The 12,974-nt window shown below is 42.1% G+C and overlaps 1 protein-coding gene across 1 annotated transcript in view; it reads left to right on the top strand.

Moving 5' to 3' along the window:
* LOC309556903 (solute carrier family 22 member 13-like) overlaps positions 1–10,908 on the top strand; it is a 44,308-nt gene extending 33,400 nt beyond the window's left edge. Inside the window, exons 5-10 of the mRNA XM_082259460.1 lie at positions 1,961–2,081; positions 5,360–5,454; positions 6,776–6,990; positions 7,372–7,480; positions 9,227–9,436; positions 10,749–10,908. Of these exons, the coding sequence (XP_082115586.1) occupies positions 1,961–2,081; positions 5,360–5,454; positions 6,776–6,990; positions 7,372–7,480; positions 9,227–9,436; positions 10,749–10,842 (844 nt within the window). The 3' untranslated portion in view covers positions 10,843–10,908. The remainder of the gene's footprint in view (positions 1–1,960; positions 2,082–5,359; positions 5,455–6,775; positions 6,991–7,371; positions 7,481–9,226; positions 9,437–10,748) is intronic.
* Positions 10,909–12,974: the final 2,066 nt, after the last annotated feature.

Here is a 12,974-nt window from a genome sequence, read left to right as displayed (position 1 = left end):
GGGGGTTTTACTTCAGGTTGGAGCTCAGGAGGCTGGCCAGGAAGGATCTCACTATAGGAGGCAGTTAAAGGGACCCTAACTGGAGGGGCAGCGGAGAGAGCAAGGAGAGTCAGTGAGTAGATCAGCACGGTGCAGGGACAGACAAGGGGAGAGACTGCCAGCTGTAGCGGGTCTCTTGAAGACAGCGGTGTGCCAAATCTTCATCTAACCATGCCCTGAGGAGTCTCTACGTGTGTGTCAGTCAGGAGGACTAGGAAGAGAAAGCAGCCATGTGGGCTGGCATTTATCTGCAAGCAGTGGAACTGGGATCAGTGTCTGCAGGGAAGCAGAAGGTGATGAGAGAGGCTGTTCACTCCTCATGTGCTACTTAACTAAGGGACTGTGAGTTCCTAGCCTGTAATGGGCTGTTGCTGAGCTGATATGAGACTGTTAGCCCCTCCTGGAGTGATCCAGCAGGAGCTGTATAAAAAGGAAACCAAATTTGTGCAGGAGAAAGGAAGAAGAGGAACCTGTAAATAGGGAGGAAGTTGTCTCTGAATTACTATTGTCACACTGGGCATCCCATAATCCCCTTCCCTATCCACGATATCATCGACTAATAAAACAACAAAAACAAGATAGAGACTGATTTCTGTGTCCAGATGCAAGAAAGAAATGCTGTGTGACTGGCCGTGTAGCAGTGGGGAACCCTGACTTCAGGAACTCATATGGGGGTAGTGCTACACTGGGACTTGTAGTCTTTTACTATTTGGAGGGTTGTCACGTCCTCAGCTCTGAGGGGTTAATGCTAGGACTTGTAGTTCTTCACTTTTAGGGGCTCACATCCCCCAAAATGCAGGACTATCAATCCCAGCATGAACCCCTGATATCTATGAATGGGACCTTCTTCTCCCCTTACTATGCCTCTAAGGGTGTCATCCAGCATCAGCTAAACTGCCATCCTCTCTGTCCCTGCACCTCTGCTCGGCTCCCTCATGATAGCCCAACAGGTTCCATCCTCCGCTTCACTTTCCCTATCTGAGCAGGGGGCATCTGCTGCAGAGGTTGCAGGAGGTGGGTGGAGCTGAACACTAGGAGGAGAAGTTACATACTCCTCCGCTCTAAATGCTGGGACCTCTCTCTGCATTATGTGACATCGCTGGTTGCTAGACGCCAGGAACCAGCAGAACTGGGTCTTAGCCAGGACTAGTACTGTGAGTGAAGCAGCAGCCTTTTGTTTTTAGAAAATCCAAGTTGCCCAGGGGGCAAATGCCACCCTTCTCCCCATCCCAGTCTGCCCCTGACATGCGAGCCAGCAGCCCTGGCCCACTGGGCAAATGCCCAGTGTACCCTGTGGCCAGTCCAGGCCTGGTTCCTGTCCTGCTGATGAAAGCTTGATCACAAAAGTAAGGTAAAATCTTTAGCAAGAATAGTAGATTAGGGGTTGGCTGGAACCCATTCAATTTATTGTGTCCATGTTCAGATTTTTGATATTGATAATTTTTAATAAAATTATTTTATGTTAGTGGGTTTCTCTTTGCCTCTCTATGCAATGCAAGTAGATCAGTGTTGGTGGGAGAAGACGGCAGGGTGCTCCATGATTCAAAGCGTATAAATGAAAGGGGTGGCCTAGGGACAGTTAGGCTGAGAAGGACAGGGTTCTGGGACAGGAAGTGAAGGTAAAACTCACAAACTGAGCGCAGATAGCAAAAGATAAACTGGTTTTAGCTATTTCTTAATTTATCCAAAGCTAAGAAGCAAAAGCTATCCACACAGTTTCATGCTTAATTGAAAGACATTCAATTAGATCATGTTATTTTGGGCAGCCTGCCACCTCCTCAAACTTTGCTTTGTAGGACTGTCTAGGGTTTCTTCAGGCCAAAGCCTGTCTGTGGGACATTTCCCACCTGCCCCAATTGTAAGAACCACTTTGTATAAACAGTTTAATTTTTCTCAACTTCTAAAATTTCCATTCTTGCAGGATTCTCCCAGAATCTCCCAGATGGCTTTTAACTAAAGGAAAACATGAAAGAGCAAAAAAAATCCTCCGAAAAGCAGCCTCAGTCAATAAAAAGATGTTTTCAGAGGAATTGCTTACACAGGTATCAGGAATTCACTTTTTTACAAAACGTTATGCAGAAAAAGACTTGAAGTAAATAAGAAAATCCACACCTTAATCTGGATGTATTGGACAGGCATGGCTTGACCCTGAATTCAGCATTTTAAAAAGACCTTGTCACCAACTAAAATAAAATGCAGGTACAAGCACAAAAAAGTATTTTAAATGTTTATTTCTTTCCATAAACAATCTTGTATTCCCTTGCAGGGTGCTTTTGAACTTGCTAGAGAAAGTGACTTCTCCAATTGCCTAGTATAACCCCCTCTCTCCTTCCACATCATAGCCCTCTTCTCCTCTAACAGCGTAATTACAGTCTTTGCTGGCCCAGATTTTCCATCCCACCCGTCATCTCTTTACATAAACTTGTATGTAGCTGATAGGGGAAAAGAAAAGGGGATTGCTATAAAGTGTCACTTGAGTTACAGCTCTGAGTCTACTGGGGCTACTGGCATCATATTGATAATGGTAGGTCCCAGCAGCAGTCTCAGGACTTTTTTTTTTTTAAACAAGAGAGACTAACACACATAAAAACACATGCAATTGTTGTTAAAATAAATGTCTAGTGACAGGGTCTTTTTAAAAAATAACTTCAACAGAGAATGAGAAAAAAAAGAAAACAAAATGTTAAAAGAATTGAAAAGATATTATTATTATTTTATTTTTATTTTTTTTTTACACACTGTCAACAGTCAGGGTCCCTGATTTCTGCCACGCCAATCATTTGATTGTGAAAAAAAAAAAAAAAACATTTTTTTTTAAATGTCTTCATTCATACATTGTGGTCTAAGTTTATAAAGAAAGATTATCTATGTGCAAAATGTTATACCAGAAACAAAACAAAAAAAAAATTCTGTGTTTTTTCATTTATATAGCAAAAAAAAAAAGAAAACAGTGGTGATTAAATACCATCAAAGCTTTATCTGTCTCAAAAAAATTTTAAAAATTAATTTTATTACAGTGTTACATGGCTGAGTAATTGACATTCAAAGTGTGACAGTGCTGAAATCTGAAAATTGGCCTTGGTAAGAAGGAAATGAAGGTGTCTGGTATTAAAGTGATTAAGGTGTTACATGCTACTAATGCAGCATCCACCCACACTTCCTGATCCCCCATTGTGACAGCAGGCGGGGGATTCTCCCCCCTCACACACTGTCACAATTTAAACACAGTACGGCTGTGCTGGGCTACATCCACACAACCATGTCATTTATTCACACAGGGGTTTGTGAATAAATGAACCACAAGTTCTGTCATCCAGTGCAGCAGACAGCTTGTAGTTCTCAATGAACTACAAAGGTGCTAATGAGTGCTCTTGTAGTTCATGGACTCTTCCTTCAATTCAGGCACTGTCTGCCCATATGGGAGGTGCAGGCAGACAGCTGTAGTGAGAGTCTGCAGGAGCCTGACATGCACCCGAGGTCTGCTGTTCGTGGGTGCAATGCTCTGCAGGCTCCTAGGACAAAAAACTAATAAATGCACATTTTTTTACTTGCAAAAATGTGCATCTATATATATATATATTTTAAAAGTGAACCTAGCCTTTTAAAATGTTGTTGCTTTTACTTTCTGTCTCTGTGATATCGGTCCACAGGACAGAGGACAAATCTTCCCAAAGAGAACTTTGCTAAAAGGTTTTTTTTTTTTTTTTGACAGAGTAGGGTTCAAACTAGGGATAGACCAATATGTGTTTTTCAGGGCCGATACCGATATTTTGGTCACAACGTATTGGTATGGGCAGATATGGGCCGATATTTTGTACATTTAAAGTTTTGAAAAATAAAGACAATTTTTGACACATATCTGGTACTGAACATTTTAATTTTTGTTTAATGCTTAATGGCTGGCTTGCTGGCACCCTGTGGTGGGTGGGTGACTGGCTGGCACCCTGTGGTGGGTGGCTGGCTGGCTGGCACCCTGTAGTGGGTGGCTGGCTGGCTGGAATCCTGTGGTAGGTGGGTGGCTGGCACACGGGCTGTGTGTGGCTGGCTGGTACAGAGCCTGTGGGCGGCTGGCTGGTACAGTGCCTGTGGCTGGCTGGTACAGGGCCTGTGGGCGGCTGACTGGTACAGTGGCTGTGGCTGTCTGGTACAGGGCCTGTGGGTGGCTGGCTGTCTGGCACCCTGTGTGTGGCTGGCTGTCTGGCACCCTGTGGTGGGTGGCTGGCTGGCACAGGGTCTGTGGGTGGCTGGCTGGTACAGGGCCTGTGGGTGGCCGACAGGTACAGTGCCTGTGGCTGGCAGGTACAGGGCCTGTGGGTGGGTGGCTGGTACAGGGCCTGTGGGTGGCTGGCTGGTGCAGTGCCTGTGGCTGGCAGGTACAGGGCCTGTGGTTGGCTGGTTGGTACAGGGCCTGTGGGTGGCTAGCTGGTACAGTGCCTGTGGCTGGCAGGTACAGGGCCTGTGGGTGGGTGGCTGGCTGGCACATGGCCTGTGGGTGGCTGGCTGGCTCACTGGTACAGGGCCTGTGGATGTGGGTGGCTGGCTGGCACTGGGCTGCTGTGGGTGGGTGTATGGCTGTGATACTCTCCCGCGAGACTAGTCCCGACTCCAGACGAGGCTGTCCAAGGTGAGGGAGGCGGCCTAAGGAGGCAGAATGATGTCACAAAAATATCGGCAATATCGGCCAGTTCCGGCGCCGATACCAATATATCGGGGAAAGTGCATATCGGCCACCGATAATCGGTCTATCCCTAGTTCAAACTCTGTCAGTTTTTTTTTTCCTTTTGCTGTACGCTGCCAAAGACATTTCCCTTTTATTTCCTGTCCTGGGGACACAACAGAAAGTAGGAGAATTCTCATTTACAACTGTTTCCACCAGTGAATCATTTTCTCTCACCTCTTGCTCTCATGACAATTTTAAAATGTCAGATTTTCCCCTGTCTTGGTGACAATGGTTACCAGTGCAAATAGAGGGTTGAATCTACCCTGAGACAGTGGGTTTAACCCCTCACCATTCTATCCAAATCTAAAAAAAAAAAAAAAAACAGTTTAGGTTCCCTTTTACAGAAGCATTTTATCCAGATGTACCTGAAGCAAGCAAGACTAAATCACTAAAATGCAGTTTCCACAGTCCTTATTGCAATGTATGTCCTTCTACACTCAGTTACTAGTTAGAATTCCCCTTTTCCAGTGTATCAAATAATGGCAGCATCATACTGTAGAGAATCTCAGGGTAGGTGAACTGAAGAGTTCATTGTTCATGACACTGACCATTGTAGTCATTTATCAAACTTATGATGTCGTATAATATTGTGTCTCTAAGCTACAGGAGGAAAAAGAAACAAAATCGGGAAACATGTTAGACCTTTTCAGGATTCCAACCCTAAGAAGAGTTACACTTGTTATGAGCTTTGTGTGGTAAGTTCTTTTCTAATACTTGGACCTGAGCAAATGTAAATGTAATGTAAAGTAAATGCTACATATAAACACTTAAAGCCGACCTACACCCAAAAGGGGAAATTCCACTTGTTTGCATCCTCCCTTTTTCCACTGCCACATTTTGCACTTTTTTGGGGGTACCTGCTCCCACTTCCATCTCAGATCACTTTGGCGATCTGAGCCAGAAGTTTCCCCCCCCCCTCCCTTTCCCCACAGTCTTCTGGGACACATCACATGTCCCAGAAGACTACGGGACCATTCAGAAGGCACAGCGTGGCTCACGCATACGCAGTAGGAATTCAGCTGTGAAGAGATTTTCCCTCATTTTCAGGACACACTGACAGGTGGGTAGAAAGGTGTACAAAGGATATAGACCACAAAAGAAAATTAGAATGGGTAATAATTTTTTATTTCAGGTACTTATATAGTGCCGTCAATTTACGCAGTGCTTTACAGATATATTGTACAGTATATTCACATCAGCCCCTGCCCTCAAGGAGCTTACAGTCTAAGGTCCCTGTCTCACATTCATACATACACATACTGGGGCCAGTTTAGACAGAAGCCAATTAACCCACCAGCATGTCTTTGGAGTGTGGAAGGATACTGGAGTACCGGGAGGGAACCCACGCAGGCACAGGGAGAACATGCAAGCTCCAGTAATAGTGCCGTGGCTGGGATTCAAATCAACAACCCTAGTGCTATTATGGATAGTCTGAACAGGCACTTTAGGCGTCAGTAAATGTTCCACAAAAAACAAAGAATCATTCCCCCCTCCATGATGTCTATTTGACTAAAGCAGACCTCCCTTTACTGATATATCAATACAAGGTCAATGCCCCCAGCATACAATGCCAGCTGATGCGTTCTGCGCTTAGCGTCCTTAGTCGTTGTTGAAATGTATGGTTTAGATCCACTTTAAAGCGGTCAGAGGCATGCTATGGAAAAGCCTGCCGAGAAATGCATCCAAAAACAAACAGCCCGTTATTGGCAAGTAAACAGTTCTTCACGCGGCATGTTCTATGATGAATATTGTGGCCTGTGTTGACTTTGTAAATATATTCCTGGATGGTATGAGCAATAGATTTTGGCTGGAATTGGGTCTCACTTTTCTTCATAAATACTTTTTAACTCATCGCTACATGCAAAACTAATATTTCACTTGTGAGTATTCATTAGTGGGTAGAATCATTATTTTTATCTCTGGAACTCTCATTGTGGTCTTTACAAGGTCTAGTGACTGTTTTTTTTTCTTCCCCATCTTCCCCCTTCTGCTTTTCTATTTTTTTGTCTTTTTTAGGTTTGTGAACAGCCTGGTTTATTATGGTTTGAGCCTGAATGTCGGCAGTTTTGGGTTGGATATATATCTCACCCAGCTCATATTTGGAGCAGTAGAAATTCCAGCTCGTCTTGGATCCATGTTCATAGTGCAAATCTTAGGACGGAAACTTAGCCAATCAATGTGTTTATTACTTGGTGGAACAGTTTGCCTTATTATAACGGCAATACCGAGAAGTAAGTATGGTTTTTCTAATGATTGTTTTTAAGCCACTTTATGCTACATGAAAAAAATGCAACAATCATACAGTATAAAAAGTTGGAAACTGTTCTTTTACCAGCAGTATAAATTGTCTCTTTGTATTCTAGTCTATACTTTATGTCTATAGCTATGGAATGATGGAGGTCTCTAAGGGGACAAAAATATTGGCTTCTACTATAGGAATAAACTTAGTCAAACTGCTTACTGGAACTGTCCTGTCTTTACAAAACACTGTACTGTTATTTTTCCAAAATAAAATATATACTACGGCTCAAATAAGATTTTGTACTTTAATTGACTTCCCTTTTTTATGAAAGCTTTATATAATTGTTATTGTTTTTTGGCTTCTTCCTTAGCATTGCCTGTTGTAATCACAGTGCTTGCCGTAATTGGGAAATTTGCAATTGCAGCTTCATTTTCTATCTGTTACATATATGCTGCAGAACTATTTCCTACAATTATCAGGTGAGTCATTTACAGCGACCCGGTGCAGTAATAAATTAAAATGTGGGAGTATGTGCAGCATAATATACTCCTCAGCTGCTAGCTGCCTACTTTTTCTAACCAGGGTAAAGCCAAACTCCAGGAAGTCAGCCACTTTGTAAAATGTCCTAAATTGCTATAGATTAAGTTCAGCGAAGTGCATATCATGTCTTTCATTTACATTTTTACTGAGCACCAGGAGCAGAGCTATTGCTATACTTCCGGTGCGCCGGCCCTGGACCTTTTAGTCCCAGCTCTAGCAGCTGCAAAGTCACATGCAACTGCTGTACCTGCCCCTTCCCTCCTCCTGCCCAATCACAGAGTGCTTTGTATTATGTGAACCCATTCACAAAATGCAAACCTTCTGTGAATAAACAGAAGAGGGGAGGGGTGGGGAGAGATTCTACTGTTTCTCATGTCAGAGCAACAGGAGTGTAGTGCTTTATTATAATAAAGCTTACCTGTAGGTAACTATAAATATCTCCTAACCTTTCACTGTTTAGGAGATATTCACACTGCATGCACCCAGTGACGTCACCGGCGCATGCACTCTGAAGGTCCGGTATACTGTGCTAGACCTTTAGAGCCTGTGCCATAAACGTCGGCTCCTGTGCACATACTCATGTAGCCCGAGGCCGCGAACCTGGAAGGAATACCAGGGGAAGATGGAAGCCCTGTCAGTGGTGAGAGCGTGCCGCTGGAGGGCTTAGTTTTAGGGAAAGTCTCTCATGACATTGCCTTGCAGGGGAAGTTTTTTTTTTTTTTAAACTGCGGTTTATTACCGCTTTAAAGTCGGAATGGAGGGCTGGTTGGATATGGTCAATGAAGCAGTGATCAAAAATTTGAAGTCAAAGAAATTGGAAATGTGTAAACATTGCATAATAGATCAAAAGCTTTATTCTCAGAAATAATATCCATAGATATGGCTGTTTCTACTTACACAAAATGTTCATATTATGGCATATTATTTCATGCATGTGCATTTCAACCACCAATACAATGATTCAACCTATCTTTTACAGCAGTATCTCCCCTCCACCCCTCATAGAACCTCACCCAGTCATCCATTCACCAGCAGTAGCTTGTTTTTCATTGTCTTTTCTCCTCTTAGGCAAAGACTATTGCATAGTGCTCTGGTGGTGAATTTTTGGTTCTTCCATCTGAAGGGGTGATTTCCTTATTAGAGGGTTGACTATCTAGCACTTTTACAGACACTAAAGAAATGTGTAGTAAGCTTCAGGTCTTTGCCTATAATGGGAGGAGACAGTGTATTCATTTTTGTTTTTGTAGCAATTGCAGGCCTTAACTTCTAGGCATTCTCAGGTCTAGCAATACTTTTATCTGCAGAACACTGCAGAATGAAGCAGCTTATTGTTAAGATGATCTGGTTTCTTCTATCACTGGACAAAACAAGCTAAAAACTCACATGTTCAGTAAGCCATTTGAAGACCAATAACTTCTTCCTGAAAACAGCAGCGGCATTTGTCACTGCATATGGACTTCACTGTGAGTCTGATAGGCAGGTTTAAAGTATGTACTGTTATTGTAGTGGATACTGCAAGATACTTGCTGTCAGTAGGCACTGGAGAATAATGGACAGTGTTTAAAAATTGTAGCAAGAATAGCTAAACAAATTTTAGATAAGAGAGTCTTGAGAGATAAGAATGTTCATGCTTTCCGCATTAGTCCCTTTTATTATTTTAATGGTTCAACTGTGTTTTGTTGCAGGCAGAATGGAGTAGGTATCTGCTCCATGACAGCTCGGATAGGTGGGATAATTTCTCCACTTATTAGTCTTTTGAACAAATATCACTCTGCTATCCCTATGGCCATTTTTGGAAGTGGTCCCATTGTTGGAGGCCTCCTCTGCTTCTTCCTTCCTGAAACACGAAATAGAGACCTGCAGGACCATACACATGAGGCTAATGGAGTACTAAGGTATGGGTGTAATAAGACAAGCTTTAAAGCAGTTGTCTCCAAACTATAACCCGGGGCCCAGGGCACTATTCCATCAACTGACACCAATGATGGGACAACCTTTCTCCCACTGACACCATCAATGGCACCATTCTTCCCTTTGATACCAACAATGGGGTCTCCTAATATAGCCAATGATTGGGCATTGTTTATGCCCACGGATCCTGGGGAGTTTTCTACTCCCACTGGCAACAGTCCAGACCCTCCTAAAGCCTGAAGAACAGTAAACTGGTCTTTTGCTTAGTAAGTTTGGAGACCCCTGCTTTAGAGTATTCATTATATTTCTGTTTAGGGAAACGTGATAAAGGATTTAAAAAAAAAAACTATTGAACATAAAATGTGTAATTTAATCTAAAACATGCTCAATTGAATGGGTCACAACAGTGATTCACCCCTTGTTTTCACTACCCCCCACATGACTATATGGTACATGTATAAATGGGCAAAAAATGTGGTGCGCTACAATCAAAAGGTTTTTTAAACCAACAGATAGTAAAAAGAAGAATGCCCAAAAGGTAAGTTGTGAAGAGTAGCAGTCCTCCAAGAACACCTCTCACACCACCACCACCACCATACCACCACACTGGGGCTTAATGCAGCTTACCAGAGCTATATGACTTTAATATTTTAAAGAGTAATTTTTCACTTGTGTTATTAACTCCACGGATTGGGAAATATGGTCTCCACAGAATGTAATCAGTCACTCTGGCAAGGATGCTATAATAAACACAAGCTCTCCAACCAGCATCACCAGATGAGTACCCAAAAGAAGAATCATAAACTCCACATAGTGTGAAATCCAACTAGACAACTTTAATACACTCACATGAAATTAAAAAATACAATCAGTGCTGTATAAACTCTCAACTGCACTAAAACATGATATTACCTCACTTCCAGTTAAACTTCCGGGCCCTTCAGGCCCTTCCCACGCGTTTCATCATAACTGACATCATCTGGGGGATGGTACAAATGGTATATATTACCAGATTCCTGTTCAGAACAGTAACTTAAAACAAGAGAGTCTTTTGTATCTTTATCTATGAATTTAAGATAATTATTTGTGAATCTGTTGAAGCCATGACAATTCATTGTAAAATTAATACAAACAAGAACCACATGAAACTGTTACATATGGCAGCACTGTTACTGAAATTGTTGCAAAAGGCTTTCCTGAATTTTGTGCAGTGACCATAACACCAGAAAGTTTTATTTTATCAAACGCCTTCCACTATGTTTTCGTTAATACAATGTTGTGCTCCCTTTCTTACAGGTCTCATGACATATTAGAAGAACAAATAATATACAAAAACCACCAGGAACACAAACCAAGCGCAGAACAAGAATACAAGAGAACCCGTTTATAGTAGTTTTCTTTACCAACATTTGAAATTCGTTTTTTAATCATTATTAAAATTATACATTCATACTTATCCCTGTGGCCTCTGAAAAAGTTTCCATGTGATAGATTGGTCACCTTTTTTGAAGAGAAGCCTTGTCCTTAAAGCGTATTTCCACTCAAAAGTGGAACTTCCGCTTTAAGGCCTCCTGACCCCCTGAAATGCCACATTTGGCATGTTATTGTTTTGGGGGTGGGAGCAGGTACCTTGTTTTGACAGGTACCTGCTCCCACTTTTGCTTGGGCCTCCTAGGCGTCTCAGGCGGAAGTTCTCCTTTCACCCTCCCTCTCTGCAATCTTCTGGGTCTCGTCACAGGTCTCAGAAGATTGCCCGTCCATTCAAGACTCAGTGAAGCCACAAGCTGTTGTAGCCGGGTGCCCACACTAGAGATGCCGGCACCGTGGGGAGAAGAGGGATAGAACTGAGGCTCCCACCAGCCGCATCGCTGAACTGTGGGACAGGTGAGTGTGAATTTATTAAAAGTCAGCAGCTACACTTTTTGTAGCTGCTGACTTTTAATAAACACGAAAACCAGTGGAACTCTGCTTTAATATAAATAATATTATTATAATTGTATTGCCAGTGGCATGCTGGCGCTTTTTGTACTGTGAAAAAGTTGCTGTTGGTTGACAGATTACTAAACTGAATCATCAGAATTAATTACCGCATCTCCAAACAGCAGCTTGTAGTTGTGGCAAGGTTCAGAGTTGCAGTAAAGATGGATATAAATACTCGAGCAGTTTTGCAAAACAGCTAATCCATTATAAAAACATTTTTTTGCATAGTCTGTAGGGAGGAGTAAACCTCATATTGTTTAGCAAAGGCACCTTTTAATTTAAAAATACTATAAATGTCTGTTAACTTTTTAAAAAGTTGTTTTTGTATATATATATATATATATATATATATATATATATATATATATATATATATATATATATACAGTACTGTGCAAAAGTTTTAGGCAGGTGTGAAAAAAAGCTGTAAATTAGGAATACTTTCAGAAATATAAGTAAGGGCTCTTTCACACGGCCGCTCTGATTTCTTCTTCCGCTGCGGCACTTTTTCTTTTGACGGACACGGATGACACTTGTGTCATCCGCTCCGTATGTCCACATATCATCCCATCCGTTTGCGGATGATATACGGACATAATGTATGTCTATGGGGATTGCGGATGTCAGCGGATGACACCACTGACATCCGATTTTGCTTCCTTTCCGTTTTTTTAACGGAAGAAAAATAGGGTTCTGTTCTGTTCCAAAAAATGGAACAGAACTGAAAGGACAAAAATCGGATGTCAGCGGATCATCCGCTGACATCCGCAATCCCATTGACAAGCATTATGTCCGTATATCACCCGCAAACGGATGAGGTGATATACGGACATAAGGAGCGGCCGTGTGAAAGAGCCCTAATAGTTTATTTTTATCAATTAACAAAATGGAAAGTAAATGAACAGAAGAGAAATCCAAATCAAATCAATATGTGTGACAATCCTTTGCCTGAAAAACAACATAAATTGTTCGACATACATTTTCACACAGTTTTTGTGTTCACACAGTTTTTGTGTTCACACAGTTTTTGTGTTCAATCTTAGTTTCCTAAAAATATTTTTCAAGTAGTACAGAAAAATAAAAAACATTGCAAAAAAGGTTTTAAAAGCTTATAAAAATGAATACATACTAAAAAGAAAGAAAAAGAAAACATAAGAGCAACAAATACAATCACTCCACAGGTGCAAAAAATAGGACAACACCTCACATAAAGCATACAAAAGGCATTAAGGGGGACTAAATGTAAGATACACTGACACTTAAAGTGATTGTAAAGTCAGTTTTGTTAAAAATAACAAACATGTTATACCTACCTATCTGCTCTGTGATGTGGTTTTCAACAGAGTGGCCCAGATCCTTCTCTTCTTGGGTCCCTCTTTGGCCCTCCTGGCCTTTCCCTCCTGTTGAGTGCCTCTACAGCAAGCAGCTTGGGGCAACCAGGCCGAGCTGCAGTTCCCTGTGTCCATTTAGACACGGAGCCATGGCCCGGCCCCTCTCCCTCTCCCTCTCCCTCTCTCTCCTCACTGAATCTGATTGACAGCA

Source organism: Pelophylax lessonae (genome assembly GCF_965119305.1).
Source record: "Pelophylax lessonae genome assembly, chromosome: 5".
Classification (NCBI taxonomy): domain Eukaryota; kingdom Metazoa; phylum Chordata; class Amphibia; order Anura; family Ranidae; genus Pelophylax; species Pelophylax lessonae.
Note: the sequence above shows the minus strand (reverse complement) of the source record. Positions and strands in the feature narration are given on the sequence as shown.